This window comes from Oculina patagonica, chromosome 4, assembly GCF_052425735.1.
Source record: "Oculina patagonica isolate OP01 chromosome 4, crgOcupat, whole genome shotgun sequence".
NCBI lineage: Eukaryota > Metazoa > Cnidaria > Anthozoa > Scleractinia > Oculinidae > Oculina > Oculina patagonica.
Window position 1 is genome coordinate 23,901,393 of NC_135761.1, and position 23,244 is coordinate 23,924,636.

General features: G+C 38.4%; 1 protein-coding gene across 1 annotated transcript; it reads right to left on the reverse strand.

Moving 5' to 3' along the window:
- Positions 1-6,100: 6,100 nt before the first annotated feature.
- LOC144652708 (uncharacterized) lies at positions 6,101-8,729 on the reverse strand. Its single transcript, XM_078512756.1, has 4 exons — positions 8,605-8,729; positions 7,737-8,209; positions 6,657-6,751; positions 6,101-6,243 (listed from the first exon to the last, which is right to left on the reverse strand). The coding sequence occupies exons 2-4, from the start codon at positions 8,200-8,202 to the stop codon at positions 6,133-6,135; spliced, it is 672 nt and encodes a 223-aa protein (XP_078368882.1). The 5' UTR covers positions 8,203-8,209; positions 8,605-8,729; the 3' UTR covers positions 6,101-6,132.
- Between the last annotated feature and the right edge of the window lie 14,515 nt (positions 8,730-23,244).

The window sequence follows — 23,244 nt, forward strand, 5'->3', positions numbered from 1 at the left end:
AGATTCTATAAAAACGCCATTCAATGCATGTCTAAACAAATTATTCTCCAACCTCGTTCCCAGGGTCTCTCTCTTTCAGGGAACTGAATTGAATTTTCACAAAACAAATCGAAAGAGGATCAGTTACACGTATCCTCTGGTGATAAAAGAGAATAGAATCCGGTCTACGAAGCCTCAGAGCATAGGCTATCAATGACCCATTCACGTAAGAAAACATTCAAAGACGCGTTTTAGTAAACACAACATTCATGCACGTTTTTGTTTCGCGTCACATCATCTTCGTCTCATCTTTTTGAGTCGTGCAGAAACGCGCATCTTTTTCTCAAATTTTATTCGCTGCTCAAAATAACGCTATGCGTTCTGGCAGAAAAGTAAACATATTCACAAAACAAATTTACTTAACGCTAAAAAGGATCAAAGGTTACACTTAAATATTTTTGTGATGAAATAGAATTCGCGCTACGAAGCCTGAGGGCACGAACCATCATGACGCAATTCCCATGGAAAAATAAAACATTCACAGGGAAATAAAGTGAGATTGTGTTACATTATTGAACGCTTATTTAAAGAAAAAATCTATCAATGAATCTATCAATGACCCATTCACGCAAGAAAAAAATTAAAGGCAAATTAAGTGAGATTGTGACATTACTGAAAGCAGCTATGAACTACATATAGTTATGCTTAATTTGTTATAAAAAATTATTACGCTCGCCATGCGACGTGTTTGGGTTGTAATTTCCGGTCAGTAGTGTTAAGTGATTTTAGCGTGTCGCAAATATCACGGCGTGAGTAAATGAAAAAGACCAGATAATCTGGACATTTATGGAAGATGATCATGCGGTGTGAATATCTAACTAATAATACGGGAAACAAGGGTGAGATAGAATGGCGGCATGTACGTGAGTCATCTCGTCACAAAGTGTTCGAACCTTCGCTTTCTAAGACTACAAATCGGTGTGGTGTTTCAAATGAGTTGCCTTGCAGACTTATTCAAAACTCGTAGCCAGCACAGAGCCCGGTATTAGATGTAATTCGTGGAGGTAACAATCTACGATCTAGCCGATCGTAAATATGGCTCGAAAGTCGATCGGCGAGAGACATCGTTTTCGTTCTTTTTGTATTCTGACCAAACCTCCGGCGAGGGAAAATCCGAAAGGCGATAAATTAAGCGGTTTAGTGGAGTTCCACGCGGTCCGAGACTTACAAATTCACATCCTTCGATGAAATGGTGGTAAGAAGTGAGTTTCCCGCCATCTTGTCAGGCGAACGCCGCTGCAGTTTCTTAGTCACGCTGCAAATCAAAACGTTCACACGACTACATGAGGATATCGACTGTTTGGAAATCGACGACATGGAAAATGTAAGTCCTCATGATTGCTTTTTAAATGCTTCAGTTCTTAACATTTATTAGAAAAAAATTGGCATGTATCAACTTACGAAATTGTATATTTTCAAGGTTTCGCATTTATTGATACATTTTTTGTCCACTTAATACACTGAAAAATTTAAAACTTTATAAACGGAAGCTAAACTCATAAATTTAAATCTTTAAGACCAAATACTGTTTGGTCAGCTTAGCCTCCTCAGGCTGTGGCTCTGTGAAAATTTTTTCTCCATGCAGGTTTTTGCATTGAACATTATTTTTAATCTTTAACAGCAAATATTTTTGGCTTTTCCCTGAAGCAGCAGAGCCTAGCCTTTTTAGGCTGTGGCTCTGTGAGAATTCTTTCTCAAGGTGTTTCATTGGGAACTCTAATTCACGCTTAAAACATTAAAAAGAAATAATTAAAATATTTAGAACCAAGTATCTTTTGGCTAAATATCCCTAAAGCAGCAGAGCAGCTTAGCCTTTTTAGGCTGTGGCTCTGCGAGAATTCTTTCTCCAAGTGTTTCATTGGAAACTAAAATTAAAAATTTAGGCTGAAACACATTGAACATAAATTTTAATCTTTAACAGCAAATATTTTTGGCTTTCCCCTGAAGCAGCAGAGCAGCTTAGCCTTTTTAGGCTGTTGTTCTGTGAGAATTCTTTCTCCAGGTGTTTCATTGGGAACTAAAATTAAAAATTTAGGCTTAAACACATTGAACATTAATTTTAAATTATCTTTAATAGCACATTTTGTTTGGCTTTATCCCTGAAGCAGCAGAGCAGCTTAGCCTTTTAGGCTGTTGTTCTGCGAGAATTCTTTCTCCAGGTGTTTCACTGGGAACTAAAATTAAAAATTTCGGCTTAAACGTATTGAACATTAATTTTAAGAGGGCGTCCGTGTTACAGCGGATAAGGCACTTTTCGGACCTTTACCGATTTCCCTGATTTTTTCAGTGAAAGTCGACAATTATATCCCAGTAACAAATATCACATTTATTTAGAACAATTCGATATTTTATATTTTTTGCGAGGCGATTTTCAAAGTCACCTCAAAACCATGCAATTCGCCATTGGAGACTCCGTAAACTTGCTATAAATGACGGTCACTGCCAAAACATTATTACTCAATGCAACGAGCTGATTATTTTACATATTGAAGTTTCATTTTCCCTCGATAGTGTAGAGGTTTAATAATTGAAATCTATTTAAGTTTCGTTAAGTTATGAATTTTTTAATTTGACTCCCAACAAACTCCGGAATGTGCAAAACGCGACATGCCTGTAGTTGAAAGCCATTTTCTCGAATGTGGGACCTGATCTAGAATCGTGTCTATTGTAACTCAAAAGTACTAACACCATTATAGAAAAGTATGAAATAAAATTTGTGGGCACTCTTTACTGCGCGCCGTACAGAGCTCCACGAATTTCCCAAATATTCGCCATTTTGATCCAAAACAAAGAAAACGCTTGAGCGACCAATAAACCAATTCCAGAACCGTAAATATTTGGAGATGTGTTAAATACTGCTAGAAGTCAGACTGTAAATGGAAAATATTTTTCTTTCTCAGTTCCAACCGTTTTAGCCGATTTCTCGGTATTTTCAACGCTCATAGCAATAAATATATCACTTTCGATCAATATGCAAATTTCGGCATAAGCCCGTGTTGTCACGGAACATCTGTTTACGGCAAACAATTTGCCGGTCTAAAAACGTTTTCGAAAGCAATTACTTCCTTCTTACCTGGCCGGGCGATAAGATTCTTTAGGCTTCTATGTAAAAGCTTTCTTTTTGTTTGTGGCTGTAGAGAAGCTGTTTTCATTTCCCACGCTGCGATAAGACAGTGTTTGTTTTGCCGCAAGACTGACTTGTTCGTTTTCGGGTGTCGGTAAAACGCCGACTCGGGGCCGGGGTCGGGGTCGGGGTCGGGGTCATTTTTTTTATTTTATTTTTTTTTTAAATCACTGATTCAGAAAAAAAAATACAAAGTTGATATTATCGTGTGGGGCATTTCGAGTCGAAAAAAAGCATTTCCTTTACAAATTCGCCACAAATCTTGATCCTTATATGCGAGAGGTAAAATTTAACTTTAACATACAGTCAAGAGAGGCTAAGGGGACCCTTATTCTCTTGATACAGTTTAGCCTACTTTGTCTACTTCTCTGTAATCGATAATATACACCCGCTTTCAATGTTACGTGCATAGCTATCTTTCAACGTCCATCTTTCGACATACATATACATACATACATAGACTTTATTTTCACTCGAATCTGTAAAAGATAGCACTATACAGTGCTCTCATACTGTCGACGTGCTTTTTGAAATGAGCCAATCAAAACCGACGGATACCCTTGTTGGTTTCACCCACAAGGTCAAAAAGTCATGCTGGTGGGCTGTAATTGGCGGATTTCGATCCGTATTGTTTGTTACAACAAACCGCTATCACCAAACACTAAAAGCGGGTGCAATACTTCCTCGTCAGCATCATCCTCTTCCCCAGGGCCACGCGTATTTTTTTAAATGACATGACGTAGTGGCCCTGGTAACGGTAAAAAATATGATTTTTTTGATTGGCTGATAAAAACTGCATGCGTAATTAGGTAAAAAATGAAACGCTTCTACGCAATTTTCGTTATACTTCCGGTCATCGAAACAATTGAAGATGTAGCGGGTAAGTTTGAAAATGTTACCGGAAAAAGACCGAATAACACTGGGAGTTTGTTGGAATAACGTATTCACGAAGCAGACCTTTGTTTATGAACAAATGACAAGTACATCTTTTGTAAGGTGTAACTCGGTTGTACTTTTTATTGCATTAAAATATTGCAAACATCTGCACTATCAACTTAGCTTATACAAGATATACACACTAAATGGAGTTCATGAATACATGAAGACTTTGAAATTCAATGTGATATTTCTTACCGCCGCTCAATAGAATGATACCTCATCGCTCGGCCGCTTTTTTAGCTCTGAATTTTCTACAATACCTCCGCATGGCCATAAATAAATTTCACAGTATCATCAACCGTCGGAATGTTATCAGCTGATGATATCCTCGACTCCGTGTTTAAGAGCGAAGGCACAGATTTTTGGCACAAAATGTCAAAATTGCGGTCACGGCCAAAAGGAAATCTTGCCTTTATTTTCAATTTCTAGAAAGTTTTTAACGAGTTTTCAAAGGTTTTGGGGTTTAATTTTCAAAATACGGCCAACTTTCGGAAATATTTGAGAAAATTGATTTCGCACTATCGAGGGCTAAAAATAGCCGAATAAATTAGCAAAACTTAGCATTCGCAAAAGCGTTCTCGCGTTATTAGTAGAAGTAATATCCTCGGAAATAAAAAACATATATTTAAAGTAGAAGTATTTAACAATGTTTACATGCCTGTGTTTTGGTTCTAGATTATACTTTTCACAGCGAAAGTAACGCTCTTTGATAACAATTTTATAACTGCTTTAGTAAATACAGTTTCACCTCATAATAACAACATTACTTTTCGATATGTGGCCATTCTTTAATCGGCTTCATTTTATGGCTATAAAAGGCCCAAAGACTCTTCTTTATCTACATATAAAAATTGGTTCGGGTTTTTAAGCGAGCGCGTTTTAAAACGCCATCGAAATCTGGGTAATTTAACTAAAATTTGAACTAATTTGCATATCACCGTTTTGATGCCATGTTAACCGCATTCACGCAAGAACCGAAAACTCTGGTTTTGGTTAACATTTGTGCGTTAAACATGTCTTTACACTTGAAAACGATGACATACCTGTAAGCATAGAGTCCAGTTCTTGTCCATCTGATGAATTTGTTAGCAGAGCGTAACGTAGCAGTTACACTGAATTAGTTAAAAAAAACATACGGTCAAAGGTCACGACAGTTTGCGTTATGCGTGATGCTTTTTATGTTATGGAAGATTGTAACGCATACCGATAAAGTAATATCTTCAAAAGCACAAAATACTTCACGGAATTACGTTCGTCCTTTTTAGAATTTCTGCTAGGCAGCCGGGAAAGGGAATAACGTGAGACGTGAGCAGCCTATATCTCTTTTTTTGGGGAGGGGGGGGGGGGGAGGTGGGGTGAGATCGGGAAATAGGCAAATTGGCCTCATTATTCACTGCTCGTGTGAGGACATTAGGGGCCAACATTCAACTTTTAATATCAGCAAACTGTTAAAAGATTTCAGCATCTGCACTTAGGTAAGAGGGATTCATAGCACAATAATGTGTTCCCCTCAGATGGCTTTTTTGCCTGTGGTTACCGGTCTTGGTACATTTTTTTTTTCTCAAATTCAAGATCACGCCTGGTGTTGTGACACGAGTAAGACCAGGGATCCACTTTTTCAGAGTTCGGAAAGTGACCTTGTCTGCCATTATCGATAGTATTTGTCGTCGGGTATCCCAGGTGCTTGCATTACTGTAGCACTCTGTTAGGGCATTTATGAGTACGTTATCCAAATCTTCATCCTCGCTTTCGCTGTCACTTTAGAATTGCTTGTTCAACGATGGAACAAGCGAGTGCCACAACTCGCCTGGTTGATTTGGTACTACCTCATCTAAAACAGCACCAACTGCCTGTTGTGCCTTGCGAAGATGGCGACGACGCGTTTTTCACTAGCTTCATTCCATGGAATAGTAACAGTATGCCTGACTGGACTGACATCCCTGCTTTCTAAGAATTCGTTCAGTTTGTTCAACGGTGTAGACTCTTCGCGCGTAGGCCCCCTGCTGTGGGAATCAGGTGTGACGTCAACGCTAGTGTCTGAAGGGCAATACAAGCTCCCCCCCTGGCGTCTGGACGTTAGAAGGATAACACAGAGACGCTGGCGTACTTCGAACCACTGGTGCAGCGCCAATAGAGGTGTTCTGTAACGAATAATAAAATTCAAACCTACTCAATACCACCTATTATTAAAAACTAGCAATGGTATATTGCAGCTCCTGAGTTTTGATTAGTTAACAGGCAATGGTATATGAGCTCAAATACCATGGACCACAAAATATGGAAGCCGATACGCGTCAACGGAAACAGCTGGAGAGCTCAAATATTGCAATTCTTTGGGCAATTTAAAAAAAAAAAAATATTCCACTCGCGCTGGTTGGATATGAGATCGTTATAGCCAACTCAGCGCTACGCGCCTCGTTGGTTATCTACCATCTCATATCCAACGCCTAAGGCTAATCTTGATAACTTTTAGTGACTAAAGCAATAAGTAGAAGCAATTTTTTTATAACCCGGCTATTGAAGTGGTACATTACAAGAGATGGGTTACACTTACCAACGACATGTTTTCCATTTGCAGAATGACTTCGTCTTCTACTGCCGCCTTGTTTTCAGCATCCACAAGAAGCTTACGACAATTAGAACAAACGCCTGTGAAAATTAAATGCAATTGATTTCAACTGTTGGTTTCGCGCTTTTACCTACGCGAAGTTGCAGAATTTTTTTTTTTTGACTTAGAACATAACAGTCAAATCTGTTTAAACATGTGCCGTTCAACCGATTTCTAGTAAGGCCATCCCAATAAAATGTTCCGTTTCCCATCGCCCGACCGACCTATTTTTTTCGAAAAGTAAAAAAAAAAAAATTCCAAATTCACTAGTCAAAGAAGCAAGTACTTCGATTTACAAGCACACGATCGGTTTTATTAACAACAATTGGTATGATGTGATGTCTTTGTCTTAAATAAACATCGATACTACGTTATTTAATGACTGTTAAGAAATAACGAACGAAAAGACCACGTTTTCGAGTTGACTTTGTAATCAGGCTTTCTTATTTAGCAGCCCGCCCTTTTCTGGAACCCAGAACCCTTCAAGTGTTCATTCTTTTTTTTTTTTTTGCCCGACCGACCGACCCACCATCACAAGAGACGGGGCGATGGGAAACGAAACATTTTATTGGGATGGCCTAACGGTATTGACATGACAAATAAGTATTGAAGTGTTATTTGCGCAAAAGATTGGTAAGAGGTAACAAATGCTGCAGCAAGAACAAATTCCGCATAGAGAATACTTTTTTCTCCTGCAATACCAAGACACTTAAACTATGGCCACAAATTTGTCTAAAGGGGTGATGTAAATCGAGGGTGCGCAAAGGATTCGTTTCTCTGGACAAGCGGTCGGGAAACGAGCGACCATGGAAAGTTGTGAAACGAAGTCCGAAAATATCGGACTTCTGCTTGCACTGAGCATGCCTAGCTTTTGAAAGCAACGTTCGACGAACTTCTGTTTTTTTTTTTTTTTTACTTCCATTGTCTTCAGATCAGATCGGAATTTAGAATTTAAATGAAAAACAGTTTTAAGAAATACCTGTTAAGTAACTTTACTATGGTTTAAATAAAAACAAACTGACTCACCCGTTCCGACTGGAAGAAAGATTCCTGTCTCTTTCATTACAAACTGCGAGCCCAACTTACTTAAGCCTCTCTCTGCTTTTGGCTTTTTACTGATAGTGGTGTTGTGCCTCGACAAGCTCACTGGTATGGCACACTTAGTAGAACTGCGCTTCCAGCTGACGCCAAGGCATGCACGATGTTGTGGACATATAGTCCGGTTTTCTATGTTTCGAGTCGGCGCAAAAATTGTTGCTCTCGCCAACAATAATTCTACTTCATCTTCAATCCCGATAATAAAAAAGGTTGACTTGTGTCCTGATATATCTCGATGACAGGTGAGCAAAGGAACTATTTCTACTGACTTTGTCCTATCTTTTGAATCATAACCGCAGCGACCGCCAACAATGGCGAGAAACGAACAAGCGCTGCCCTCCATTGTTTCCCACTGAAAAAAGTGAAATGCGTATAAAAATACCTTGATGTTCATTTCACTCGTACTTCCCCCCCCCTCCCCCCCCCCCCCCCACAATTCCTTTTACCTTGGCATAAGCGTCACGCATTATACTGACATGTCGTGAGTCTTACTTGCAACTGACCAGTAGCACGAACTGAAAAGGAAAATCTCTGCCCATGAGAAAGGAGGAGGGTATTTTTTAAAATTCAAACAGTGATTCAAAAGTATTTTCAAACATTGTTTACTTTCAGAGTTTGCTTACAGGCCGAGCACGGATCCAGTATAATCCACTCACCACCCACCGCTCACCACCCCATTCTTCAACTTTTTTTGTATTCATTCTCAAATGCCAGCAAAAAGGTTTTTATAAAAATATTGAAGATCCGATACCAGGATTCATTGTAAGAAGATAAAAAGCGTTCTCTGGTAAAATATTTAAAAATTATAAGCTTTCGACAGCCAGACTGCTGTCTTCGTCTTCTACTTCATTTTTATCCGTCGAAGCCAGCAGTCTGGCTGTCGAAAGCTTATAATTTTTAAATATTTTACCAGAGAACGCTTTTCACTCCCCAAAAAAGAAATAAAAAATAGTAAACTACCCGTCAACAACAAAACATTCTTGAAATTCCATTTACCGGTCATGCGTTACAACTTTATCTGAATCGTCACGTAATACTCAAACAAATCGTAACACTGGCCTTTTAAGGGGTATCAAATGGTCTTTGCGAGCATTTGCGAGCATGCGAGCACAGCGTTTTTCTTTGCGAGCACGAGCATTGACAAAAATTAGCCTTGCGAGCAACGAGCACTTTTCAAAAAGCTACCCACTAAAAACCGAGCATGCGAGCACTTGTAAAAACGTGCGAGCACGAGCAAACGAGCACCCACAAAAATTTTGCGAGCATTCCGAGCAAAAGATTAATTTTGCGAGCACTGCGACATTTTGAGGGACCATTTATGACCCCTCTTTTAGTCCCTTGCAGCTAATTTCGGGTAAGTACGCGAAGATATTAAAAAAAATTCATGGCTGCGTAAAAGATGATCTTGTTCAGATTCAAGAAAATGTAATTATAGATCGTAAATTTTTGTAGAGAATGAAATGTGGCATCTGTGAGTCTCCACTGTTTATAAGTCAAACGCTCCTTTCACCGCTTTTACTGTATCTACCGCAGCAATATAAAAGGTAAGTGATCCTTTCAGTAGGGATAGAAAAGGATTTCAAGTTTAATTTAGTGTTAAGCACAAATTTAAGGAAAACCAGAGTTTGCAGCTTTTACGCGAATGCGGCCGTTACATGTAACATGTCATCAAAACGGTAATATGCAAATTAGTTCAAATTTTTGGTAAATTACCCAGATTTCGATGGCGTTTTAAAACGCGCTCGCTTAAAAACCCGAACCAATTTTTATATGTAGATAAAGAAGAGTCTTTGGGCATTTTATAGCCATAAAATGAAGCCGATTAAAGAATGGCCACATATCGAAAAGTAATGTTGTTATTATGAGGTGAAACTGTATTTACTAAAGCAGTTATAAAATTGTCATCAAAGAGCGTTACTTTCGCTGTGAAAAGTATAATCTAAAACCGAAACACAGGCATAAAAACATTGATTTATTCTTCAACTTTAAGTATATGTTTCTAATTCTCGATGATATAACTTCTATCAACAACGCGAGAACGTTTTTGCGAATGCTTAATTTTGCTATTTAATTCGGCTATTTTTAGCCTTCAATAGTGCGAAATCGATTTTCTCAAATATTTCCGAAAGTCGGCGGTATTTTGAAAAATAAACCCCGAAACCTTTAAAAACTTACTTAAACCTGTTTAAAAATTAAAAATAAAGGAGGGTTTTTATTTTTGACCGTGGACAAGGTTTGCTTCAAAAATCTGTGCCTTCGCTCTTAAACACTATGACTAAAATTCCTCTGGATTCTAACTTTTCTATCTGCCGTCTTCCTGTTCCATTCCTTGTTTCTTGATGTCCTCCGACAATTGTAGCAAGGATTGCTGTACAGCTCTTTCGAACGCCAAACTCAAATGTCGTATCTTCTTTAAAATTCGCTTTCTTCTCGTCTCAGTCAGCCCCAGCCTTCCACTTTCTTTTACTGAGCAGGCGCAGACGAACATTTATGCAGTGGGCATGTGCTACCGGATGTCGTGGATTTTACGACATCCGGTAGTCAGTGTTACCAGAGCCCTTCGTTTCGCCGACCACGTGACCAAAAGAAACGGAAGGCTCTGGGAACGAGAATGCGTCAGCATAACTTTAATGTTAGCCGTTCTTTGCTCATTTTGCATTTTGTTGATCAACAGAACCACCTTGTGATTCATAAAAAAATAGATTTTGTTTTGAAAGGCTCTTCGGTTTTCAGTCCCACTGAAACAAATTAGGTATAAACAGAGAATTCAAGAGAAACTCGCGTAGACGTTGTCTCGCAAATATTCTAAATCTGTTTATTTTTAAACATGCGCGGCAGATTTTTGTAGTAGAATTTGGTGGGCATGAACTGTTTCAGGTGTAAATTAAATTGTATATGTTTTTGAGTAATAAAAATTAAAGCTGCCTTTCATATCCAAAGAAGTATTTTCAAAGAAGTAGAGCGGTCTGTTTTGACAGAGAAACTCGCATGTCGGGCGGTTTGTTGTTACATGTTTCAGTCACGAAAATTCCTCAACAATCGAGACATAAAGCCAGCTTTTTAAACTTTTGCACAGACGTCAATTGCTGGATCGACTGGATCGAATTTGAACAGCAAACGAAGATTGTATGGTGTGTGTAGTAAGCGAGAGCGACGAAAGGCGGGCAGGATAGAACTCACCATTTGCGTCGAAATCGATGTGTACATTAAGATCAATTTTAATTAAAATTTCTTTCCGCATTTCAGTCACGCAAATTGGAGAAATGGCTAGATACCTCCACTTATATTTAAAACAATAACAGAATTTATAAACTTAAAGATTGCGAGACATGTTAATGCGAGCTTCGCTGTCTAAACAAAACAATATTGCTTCCTTATAAATATTTTTTGGATACGAAAGGCGGCTTTATTTTAACGATATAAACCTGAATTAATTTTCTCTTGCTACACAAACGCATCAGTGTACAATTTGATTTAAACTTGAAAAAGTTCATGCTATGTTATCGAGGAGATAACGCTCAGAAAGAAGTCGGCAGCACATTCTATACGCCAAACTGTTTAATAGAGAATTTCACCTGTCGCCTGTTAGACCACAAATTTCTTCTTTTATACTTTTGAACTTATAACGATCAAAATTTCCGGCTATTTTGTGAAGGAAATGCTTTTTCCGACTCGAAATTTTCCATACGCCAATATAAACTTTGTATTTTTTTTTCTGAATCGGTGGGTTTTTTTTTAAAAAAAATAAAAAAATTGACCCCGACCCCGGCCCCGGCCCCGACCCCGACCCCGACCCCGAGTCGGCGTTTTACCGACACCCGTTCGTTTCAGTCTAATTCAATTAAAGCCTTATTTATCAAACCCCTGTCGGCCCCGGAACAAAATTTTGCAAAACCTTTAAAAAAAATTGCAATCTTCTAAGGATGTTTTTTTATACACAAAAGGGTTTTTAATTGCTTGGCTTTTTTTCGGAGGGATTTATTCGAAAAAATTACATTCCAGTCTGGTCTTGTGGAAACAAGGGAAATCCCTGATTTGCGTCGCACAAGTTTTGTTCGCATATTAGAACAGTGTTTTGTGAAAACTATCGGACTGCAATGAGGCAAAGCAAGTTCTACAATTATCTTATAAGCATTAAAAGCCTTTGAAGCATTGTAGACATAAAATACAAATAATTGGGATAACTCAATGTTTGTTTTTGCAAACTTACTTGTTTGTTTCAATCTAATTTAATTTAAACCGACCATTGAATGTCCGCGATTTTGTTTAATTTCGAGAAAATCTTTGCGCGTCCTTTCTGCACGAAATGGCAGCTATTGCATCCAATTGCTCTCTTCACGGGATATTACAGACTCCGTGTGGATCTAGTAGGAATGAGGAGAGCCATGTGTTGCTCTCTGAGTGCAACTCGGATATTTCAGCTCATTTGTCGAGCTGCCACTTAGGCTGCATTTATTATGTATCCTACAGGGGGGGGCAGAGGATTTTAGGGGGGGTTCTCAAATTTTTAGAGCAAAAAAAGGGGGGATATGAAAATTGTTTAAATATCTCCTGGGGGGATGCTTATTTTTTGTAAGATTCTGTCTAGCTTTTGTAATAGTTTTAAAAAGTGAAAAAAAGAAATGATAAGGACAGCAGCTTCTTTCAAGAATTGTAGGCAACAAGGGTACCTTTATTATTCTGATTGACTATAGTACCTATTTTGAAGTTTTTTAAGTAGTGTGCCTGGCCTGTAGATGTAATGTTTCGATACAGTATAGAAAGTAAAACATCTAAAATGGAACCATTTAATGCAACCTCAGAAAAATGATAAGATAAGGAGAATAGTGGCATATGTCGCACTTAAGAGGAATGATGCTGAACGGCCAGAAAACGAGGGTGAAGAGGATGGCAACAGGCCAACAGCGGAGATGAATCCGTGGATGAGTGTGATAGTGAGAGTGATGATGAGGCCAGGTTGTTGCTTTTGTCAACGAGAGTGACAGTGAAACACAGGTTCCTGTCAATACTCCCGGTAGTACTGGTACTCGAGCTAGCAGGCTATCTGTACCTAATTCGCGCTACTTAGACTGGCTCGCATAGGTATGACATAAACAGTCAAAGCACTCTTGATGTTCTTATAAAACATGTCTCTTGAAATTTCAAACATAATATAAGTAGTGTACTATTACCTTATTCTTACTAATTTTCGCGTGTACTTAATTTTGCGAAAATTCGGGAGCCGAATTTCGCCAGTATTAATTTTCGCGATTGCAAGAAAAATTAGAGCAAAAGTGTATTAAATTTCGCGATTTTGTCAGTGTTTTACTGATCAGTCGTTTAAGACTATGGAACTACTGGGAATATACAAAGGTCTGGCTCAATGTAACTACAAGGAACCTCCAAATGTAAACTTTGTTGACTGTACTAAAGAGGTTTTGGCCAATTTACAAGCTGAAGAACAGTAATCAGAGGAAGGGTGCTTGTCGAAAACAAGACGGAAGAATACTTCAAGGGTAGAAAGTTGTTAAAGTTCTAAACATTTAACATTTTTATTAACTTTTACTTAACAATACTAAGTATTGTTAGTGGTATAAGTAGTAGCTTGTATTGTAAATAGTGTATGTAACTATGTGTTATGCAAATAAAAATTATTCAAAAAAAAAAAAAAAAAAAAAAAAAAAAAACTTTTACTTAACAATACGCTATTAATTTTCGCGTGTGTAAATTTCGCGATTATTTTGAAATCGCGAAAATTACTACTCGCAAAAATTAGTAAGACAAAGGTATACAGATATTTATTTTGATATTTGTTGAGAGGAAGGAGGGGGGGGGGGTATTTATTTTTCGGCTGAATGCTTGGGGGGATTTTAAAATTTTGTATGGGCCTTGGGGGGGATATAAAAAAATGGGCCGCTGAAAAAAAATTCCTCTGTCCCCCCCTGTAGCATACATAATGAATGCAGCCTTATCGAAATGCGGCGATGTTAGGGACTGGTCAATAAGTAGAGGGGGGGGGGTTGCCGGAGCAGAAAGGGGGTGGGTCATCAGTTTTTGAGCCCTCGAAAAGGGGTGGGTTATATAGTTTTGATCTACACAAGGGGGTGGGTCATCTTATTTTTATCGGTATAAATTGATACATTTCTCGAAGTGAGCAGTTTTAAATGATTTTCTAGCGATTTCAGGAGGCCCAAATATAAAAATTTCCCAGGGGAGCATGCCCCTGACCCCCCTAGATGACTTGTGATTACAGTTTTGCCTGTCTATCTTCAGCCTCTGTAGATTCACTCTACGCTATAGGCATTCACCAGTAAACTCTTTTCTCAAACATTTTGCAATTATGTTATTATAGACAGTGGTTGTAGATAGTTTCTGTTATCAATTTCTGTATTTCTTGAATAATTGTTTATGAATTAATGTTACGTACTGTTCTAAATTTTCCCATGGACTTAACACACAAATATGTGGAAAACTTAAAAAAGACTATACCAAATTTTTCCCTCTTTGGTGTGCTAAGAAATGGAAAAAGACGTATACCGAACCAGCAATGTTCATCAGGGAAAGATAGGGTGGTGTATGTAGGAAATCACACTTTAAAAGCCGATATCAAATAAAAACCTCCAACCCCTTACAGAATAATGAACTTTTTGAGCAAAGGGGGTAGGTCATGTAATTTTCAATCCCCTGGGTCAGTCAGTTTTGAGCCAGAAGAAAGGGGTGGGTCACAATTTTTCAAGCCACCACTTTTCCAAATGCTCCGGCTCACCCCCCCCCCCCCCCCCTGGTACTTATTGACCAGTCCCTTACGGAAGCCGAACTGATCATGGCGAGAGCGGGTATTCGCGGTTTGTCGGCGAGCCAACTCGAAGGCATGACCATCTGCCCGAAGCACAGACACTTACTGTAAGTGTGGCAGGAAGACACGTAATCAACTTCCAGATGACAGAAGAAATATCTGTTTTGTTTGGCAAGATCACTACTGCTGTCGGTTCACGTAAGTACCTCTTTCCTTGTGATTTTAGTGAGAAAACTCCGCGTTGTCAGTTTTTCGATAAGTTTTGTTTTCGTATTATAAAAACAGTATTTCATGATCACCTGTTCATTTTTTTTATCAAATTTATACTGCTTGCCTGGCTAGTAGTTGACGCAGATCCAAAAAGCGAATCAGGATTTCCACTATCTTCCCTGATTTTACAAGTCTAACTTCCTTTAAAAGAATCATCGAATGATGTTATGCATGCTAGTCACCACTGAAAACCCAACTGGCGCGCGTAGCCTTTCATTGTATCGTCACGTAACGCTTCTCCCAGAGGGTGCATTGCGTGACGTTCCCAACAGCTGTGAAGTAAGTAGACTTAGGGACGGACCATTATTTTTTTTAAAGGGCGAGGGGGGGGGATGAAAAATATTGAAAAAATTGTTTGCAGGGCCTGGAAATACAAAATAAATTGTTTGCAAACACGATATGTATAACAAAAATAGTAAGAATTTCGAAAAAAAATGTTTGCAGAGGTGCATAAACTAAAAAAAAAAGTTTGCAGAGGAAAATTTTTCATCCCCCCCTCCAAGAAAATAATGGTCCGTCCCTTAGTGCGGTCTTGATCATTACAAGGTGTCATCGATTCGATTTTTTTAAACATAGAGTATTACATTTTTCAGATTTTCAGTAACATTTTTCATTTTTTGCCTTGGCTGGCTGTTTTCCGTTGTTCCTCGATGACAACGTGGATGACGCCATCTTGGAACGAGTGTGATGGACTGGGTTTCTAGAAGGAAACCGCTGACCTAACAAACTTATTCCCCAGGCCTCCTCGGCACCTTTGTCTAAAATGAGGGCAAAATGCATCTGGGACGCTTTGGACGCCATAAATAAAGTCAGATTGTGCTTTTTAACACAAAATTATACAAATAATCAGTCGAAAATCCAAAATAATGCTAGCAGTGCTTTTTGGGATAAAATGTAGAAAAAATGCTCGTGAAGCCAAATAACGCCAAAAAGGTGCTAGCACTATCGGTAAGAGCCTATAAACTTGAAAAGTCATTAACCTTGCAAAGAAACATTCACGTGCATATTAGCACATAAGGTTAAACGTAGTAAAATGCCGTAAATATTACGATCCTCTTTTCACGAAAAACAGTTTTCTGTTATCAGGAATTGATGAGTTAATGGACAAATGTAAAAATGCGAGTTTTTTTCTTATTTGTTATATTCATGTTGTCGAAAAAAACTCATTTCATAGAAGGGCTCGCAACTCCCTTCAGTTACCGATGGTAATAGAGTATGAAATGCACATTTGTGTTACATATTTATTTTCTTGTTTTAGAGTACACTTTAATGCCCCACCCAATAATTATGACAGATAAATTAATGACCCCCATCTTATTAAAACCAAATCAATACAATGAATACCAATTATAAAGCCCCGACTGTTGGTGTTTTTACCTTTATGTCTCGAATAGTTTATGGGGAAGGGCTAGAAGGGGGTAAAATGGGAACTGGGATTTGGGCAAATTGTCACTGGGAAAATGGAATTTGGGCCACTGGGACTGGGAATCACAAGTATAAACCAATAGATAGAACTGGGATTTGGATTTGGAAAATACGGGAAAACAATAGGCTAGGGCAAGCAAATCGGCTTTACCACCCCCTAATCCCCCACCCCCCCCCCCTCCCCCCCCTCCCTCTATCAGGAACCTGTATGAAATTTGTGAGTCTTGGAAAGATAAGGAGCATAACTATTCGACAGCAAATCAGCAAGTTTCTACTCAATGCAAGAAGGGCATTTTAGGAACGTGAATTCTCTTGGAAAAATCCCCTCGAAAAGGCCAAGCGAAAAAAAAAAACCCGGGTTTTGACAAACTAGGCAGCCTGGCTGGTTTTAATTGAATTAGACTAAAACGAACAAGTTAGACTTGAGGCAAAACAAACACTGTCTTATCGCAGCGTGGAAAATGAAAACAGCTTCTCTACAGCCACAAACAAAAAGAAAGCTTTTACATAGAAGCCTAAAGAATCTTATCGCCCGGCCAGGTAAGAAGGAAGTAATTGCTTTCGAAAACGTTTTTAGACCGGCAAATTGTTTGCCGTAAACAGATGTTCCGTGACAACACGGGCTTATGCCGAAATTTGCATATTGATCGAAAGTGATATATTTATTGCTATGAGCGTTGAAAATACCGAGAAATCGGCTAAAACGGTTGGAACTGAGAAAGAAAAATATTTTCCATTTACAGTCTGACTTCTAGCAGTATTTAACACATCTCCAAATATTTACGGTTCTGGAATTGGTTTATTGGTCGCTCAAGCGTTTTCATTGTTTTGGATCAAAATGGCGAATATTTGGGAAATTCGTGGAGCTCTGTACGGCGCGCAGTAAAGAGTGCCCACAAATTTTATTTCATACTTTTCTATAATGGTGTTAGTACTTTTGAGTTACAATAGACACGATTCTAGATCAGGTCCCACATTCGAGAAAATGGCTTTCAACTACAGGCATGTCGCGTTTTGCACATTCCGGAGTTTGTTGGGAGTCAAATTAAAAAATTCATAACTTAACGAAACTTAAATAGATTTCAATTATTAAACCTCTACACTATCGAGGGAAAATGAAACTTCAATATGTAAAATAATCAGCTCGTTGCATTAAGTAATAATGTTTTGGCAGTGACCGTCATTTATAGCAAGTTTACGGAGTCTCCAATGGCGAATTGCATGGTTTTGAGGTGACTTTGAAAATCGCCTCGCAAAAAATATAAAATATCGAATTGATCCAAATGAATGTGATATTTGTTACTGGGATATAATTGTCGACTTTCACTGAAAAAATCAGGGAAATCGGTGAAGGTCCGAAAAGTGCCTTATCCGCTGTAACACGGACGCCCTCTTAATCTTTAACAGCAAATATTTTTGGCTTTCCCCTGAAGCAGCAGAGCAGCTTAGCCTTTTAGGCTCTTGTTCTGTGAGAATTCTTTCTCCAGGTGTTTCACTGGGAACTAAAATTAAAAATTTAGGCTTAAACGCATTGAACATTAATTTTAATCTTTAACAGCAAATATTTTTGGCTTTCCCCTGAAGCAGCAGAGCAGCTTAGCCTTTTTAGGCTGTTGTTCTGTGAGAATTCTTTCTCCAGGTGTTTCATTGGGAACTAAAATTAAAAATTTCGGCTTAAACACATTGAACATTAATTTTAAATTATCTTTAATAGCACATTTTGTTTGGCTTTTTCCCTGAAGCAGCAGAGCAGCGTAGCCTTTTTAGGCTGTGGCTCTGTGAGAATTCTTTCTCCAGGTGTTTCATTGGGAACTTCAATTGACAGGCTTTAAACAATTAAAAACATTTATTTAAATCTTTAAATCTTTTAAACCAAATATTGTTTGGCTTTATCCGTGAAGCAGCAGAGCAGCTTAGCCTTTTAGGCTGTGGATCTGTGGGAATTCTAATTCTCCGAGTGTTTCATTGGGAACTCAAATTGAGGCTTATAAAAAGTAGACATTTAAAATTAAAATCTTCCAGGCTGAATATTGCAATTGGTTGAATCCTAATTATTTAATGACGGTCAACCTATCTCAAGTTGATTATCTCAATCATTAAGTTGAGTATTTAAACATGTTACATTTCAGTGTTACGTTCCGGGTCCCGCAAAGCTTCATCGTGTTTAGCCCAAAAGAAACGTTTTGCGAGTGAAAAAGCCGTCACGCCGCTTCCGGTATCTACAGTGGTATACTAGTATGTTGTTTTGAGGCTTTTGTAATTTTCATGTGTAAATCTATTTTGTTCCCGCGTTTTGCGATGTAAGACATTTTAAGCGTCTGAAACTTTATCGCGAGTTAAGATGCCGTTGCGCTTTTTGAAACCCGTTTCTTTGAGGATAAGAATAACATTTTATCTAAATGAGAATTTTGTTCTTACAAGAACACAATTTAGCGCCGGAAGTTGTTTTGTTTCGTAACCGAATAAGCCGCCATGCTTCCTGAACTACATCCCATGGCCAATTGGTCGGTTTTGCAAATATTTTTGGGTTATTGTCGTCTTTAGTAAATCCGCTAGTTTCCTTGGTGAATGTTGTCTGTTTGCATCCTTGTTTTCCGGCATTCTCGACTGTACTGTGGTATATTTTATCCTGTATTCTGTCGATCAACCTGGTTTACTTGACCATTTGCTGACAGATCGGTATTCGAGTATGTTGATTCCTTAACACATCTCTGGCGAAGAGGCGTCAAGGAATTTCATTCATACGTGTCGAAAAATCTAGACCCCCTGCTAATGTTCTGCAGTAAAACTGCAGAACATCGGCAGGGGTCAACGATTTCAAAGTCGCATGAAGCTCATCATGGGCACGTTTTTGTTTCGCGTCACGCCACCTCGTGTCACGTCATCCGTTTTTGTTTCGTTTCCTCAGAAACGATACGGTATTATTTTGGATTCGAGGTGATTCGAGGTTTACACAGTGGAGGCTGCTATCCAATCAGGAGAACGCTCGCAACCACAAAGTAAATAAGTTTGACCGAAGGCAATTAATTTCGTAAAAGCATGTTCTTTAAATATCTGAAAGGTAATCCTCAGCATGACCAAAAAATATTGAGATTCCGCACGGAAGGGCTAGCATGCCCCGAAAACGGGCATGTTGATTGAAGAGAATCGCATATATGCAGGAGAGTTAAAAAGTTTTTTCACTTCATGTAACAGATTAATGTATAAATGTGTATAGGAAAATTCACGGCATCTTCGACGTCACAAGCCGCGCGAATACACACAAAATTGCATGGGTTCCCGCGTGGACGTATCCGGAGTTGCGTGATCAGTGTCACGTAAATCGCGAAAACATTCGAGTCGGCACGAAAAGTTCAGAACGAAAAAGAAGACAGTCAAGTTCTGTTAAAACATCAAATTTCGTATGGACAGTTTCGTATAGCAAGCTGTGCAACTGCCATGTCGAACAACATTTATCACCTTGATGTAAAGCTCAAGATTTGTATCTCTGTTCTTGTCGACTAGGGTTTTGGTTTGTCTAGAATTTCAGTTGCCATTTATTTGATTTGAGCATGTGATTAATTTAGAGATCAATTTAGAGATGTATATAAATCAAGATTTTTGTCAAAAGGTAATAATTTCATCTACGATTATATTGATTAAGGAACATATTATTTTCTGTAGTTATTTTTTCATTAATAAAAAAAAGTGTTGGTGAAGGCAAGCTCTCTTTATTTAACTTTATTTGGAGAGAAAGACACATACTATTTCTATAAATTAAGGAGAAATATTAATGTGTTACTTGAACTCTGCCAAACTGTAGCAGGTCTGAGTTTATGCCTCCTTCGCATAAAATGGACAGTAGGCGTTAAATGGGAAGTTACTACTGAATATGAAGTTTTTTTTTATTCTTCACTCGCGCATAAATTTAGCAAATTTAGGGACTGGTCAATAAGTACAGGGGGGGTGGGCCGGAGCAGAAAGGGGGTGGGTCATCAGTTTTTGAGCCCTCAAAAAGGGGTGAGTTATGTAATTTTGATCTACACGTAGGGGTGGGTCATCATATTTATTCACTGACTTTGAGCTGCTATAGTTCCAAGAAAAGTTGTATTCAAAAGTATATAAAATTGTAAATTTCTCCATGTGAGCAGTTTTAAATGAATTTCTAGCGATTTCAGAAGGCCCAAATATAAAAATTTCCCGGGGGAGCATGCCCCCTGACCCCCCTAGATGGCTTGTGATCATAACATCAGTTTTACCTGTCTCTCTTCAACATGCATAGATTCACGCTGTGCTTAAGGCCTTTTGATACCACTAAACTCTTTAGTGAAACACTTTGCAAATATGAATGATGGACAATGGTTGTAGTTTCTGTTATTAATTTATGTATAAAAATATGAACTCTTCAATAATTGATTATGAATTAATATTAAATACTGATTCAGTTTTTAGCATATGTTTGTGTCTAAATTTCCTCATGGACATTACACAGTGAAAATATGTGGAAAACTTACAAAAGCCTAGTATAAGAAGTGATAAATTTAACCTTCTTTGGTGTGATAAGAAATGAAAAAAGATGGACATGGAACAGCAGTGTCCATCAGGGAAAATGTCTATTTAGGGAATTCCACTTTAAAAGCTGAAGTTTAATAAAAAACCTCTAAACCCTAACAGATGATAAAGAAATAATGATTGGTCCCCCCCCCCCCTGGTACTTATTGACCAGTCCCTTAACATACACTTGGACCTCCAAATTAAAATAAACCCCAAACCAACCTTTCCTTAAACATTTATTTACGCTATTCTCACCTTCCGCAATCTGGAAACGAAACACTATTTCTTTTTGAAATAGCTGCTTGTTCATTTTTTTGAGTCGAGCAGATACACGAACTGCTCGGGCGTATCTTTTTTCTCTTTTATCCGCTGCTCAAAAATAACGCTATACGTGCTGACAGAAAAGTAAACATATTCACAAAACAAATTCACTTAATGCTTAAAAGGATCAAAGATAATAAACTGACCGGTAAATATTTTGGTTGTGAAAACTGAATAGCGCTACGACGCCTGAGAGCACGAGTCATCAATGACGCAACTCACGTGAAAAAGTAAAGCAAAGTGAGATTGCTTTACTTTATTGGAAACTCATTTAGAAAAAAATGCGGAGGTCGGCATTACATTCATCGAATTACCATGAGGTTGCTCGAAGAGCCTTTGATTTGCAAGTTCAAATGTATGCAAATTTCGTGTGAAATGTAATATTCGATTCCATTGTCTTGTTTACAAACTCTTTCTTAAGAAAGTTGTATTTTCGTGAATAAAATCCATTGGCCTGTTTTGTTTTCCTGATCATGTTTGTCTGTGATTTTTACAAAAATTCCTATTTTGAACACAGATGTCACTTCCGGAATTTTTCATCCAAAATTCAATTGGTATTTAATTGCGTTCGACGAAGGAGAGCGCAAGCCTAATTCTGTTTTGCGTCCTGTGTCTTTTGAGTTGGTAGGCCTGTGCACTGTTATGCGGAATGAATCGAGCCGTAATGCGCGCGCAGGTGTATGGACTCCAAATTGGCCGCCCCAAAAGATTTTTGCAGGGGCAAGTCTCGGCCGAGAAACTGGTGCGACGATATTTTAGTCGCGTTTTTGCATTGAATCGTCCCTTTTGTCGTCTTTGGTCGCCGTTCTGCACGCGTGCTTCACGAATTCGCTAGAGCATTTCGTTTGGTCGCTAGATTGTGTACTTAGTAAAACTGTTTACTTTCGTTCTCGTACAAGAATCGCCTCTTCTGTCATCTTTGGTCGCTGAACTGCGACCAAAACTGACTGTTGCTCGTCAGTGATCAAATAGCAAATGTTCTGAGTTGTATAGCTCAGCGGCCATTGTGCCAGTCGATCATGGCTTGTGATCAAATAACAAACTTTCCGAGTTATGTAGCTCGGTGGCTGTTGAGCCACTTGATCATTACTTGTGATCAGAACACGGCGTTATCGAGTGATGAGGCTTGCATTTGTGTTAAACATTTGCACGGTGTAGACGACATCAGAGCAGATGAAGCGATCGAATACAACCGAACCATTGTTCAGTCAGATGAAGCGATCGAATACAACCGAACCATTGTTCAGTCATAACGTGACCAAATCACGTCGTGCACAGAGTTCTGTCCAGACTTCGATAAATGATACCCATAATAATTATGATAGTAAGCTTATAAAGAGATATGAAAGAGATGTCCGTGTTGTAGCTGGAAAGAAATGGCGATAGGAGTTGTTCTGTTGCTATGATCTCTACAAATGCTGAGAAATCTCAGGTTGTGAAAAAAGCAAAAAGGAACAGGAAACGAGACAGAGAACCATCTCGAATTTCTGTTCGTAGAGTTACTAAATTGGGGGGGGGGGGACTAAATTGCTTAGAAGAAAGAAATACAGAAGTAGACTTAAAAAACTACTAAAACATAATTTCCCAAGCTCCTCACTTATTAGAAATTTTTGTAGCAATTACAAGAAATGGTTTATTTTGTGTTACTCTGAACATTTTTACAGTAGATATGTTTTTTTCATAAACAAACAGAAAGAGAAAAAAAATACAAGTATTGCACTGGTAAACAGAAAGAGTTATCAATTGACATGCTTCAAACAAAGTCTGACTTCAGTCACAACAGCGCTTTTGGTCATATTTTCCAAAGTTCAAATTTAAAAGGAGGTACGCTTCCTGCAAATGACAGTTGTAAATTGGCCTTGGGTATCTCTTAATGAGAGACTTTCATTAATAAGTTTAATGCCTCATGATGTTGGTGGAAGTGAAGACTGTTTTTTTAGGTCAGCTTCACACCAACTGTATGGAACTGCAGAGTTGCATTTTCAAATTCGTGCTGCAGGTATTAGGCACTTGAATAATCATCCAAAATTTTATGTTGAGAGCGTTTCTGACAATAGTTGGCAAGACTACATTCAGCAAATGTCAACACCGGGAACTTGGTGTGACAATGTA

What these genes read in the sequence shown, in the direction of transcription:
- LOC144652708 (XM_078512756.1), bottom strand. Translation starts at nt 8,202, where the DNA reads ATGAACATCAAGGTATTTTTATACGCATTTCACTTTTTTCAGTGGGAA. An exon ending in CTTTCTTCCAGTCGGAACGG is followed by an intron (nt 6,752 to 7,736) that starts GTGAGTCAGTTT and finishes TAATTTTCACAG; the next exon opens with GCGTTTGTTCTAATTGTCGT. An exon ending in AAATGGAAAACATGTCGTTG is followed by an intron (nt 6,244 to 6,656) that starts GTAAGTGTAACC and finishes TATTCGTTACAG; the next exon opens with AACACCTCTATTGGCGCTGC.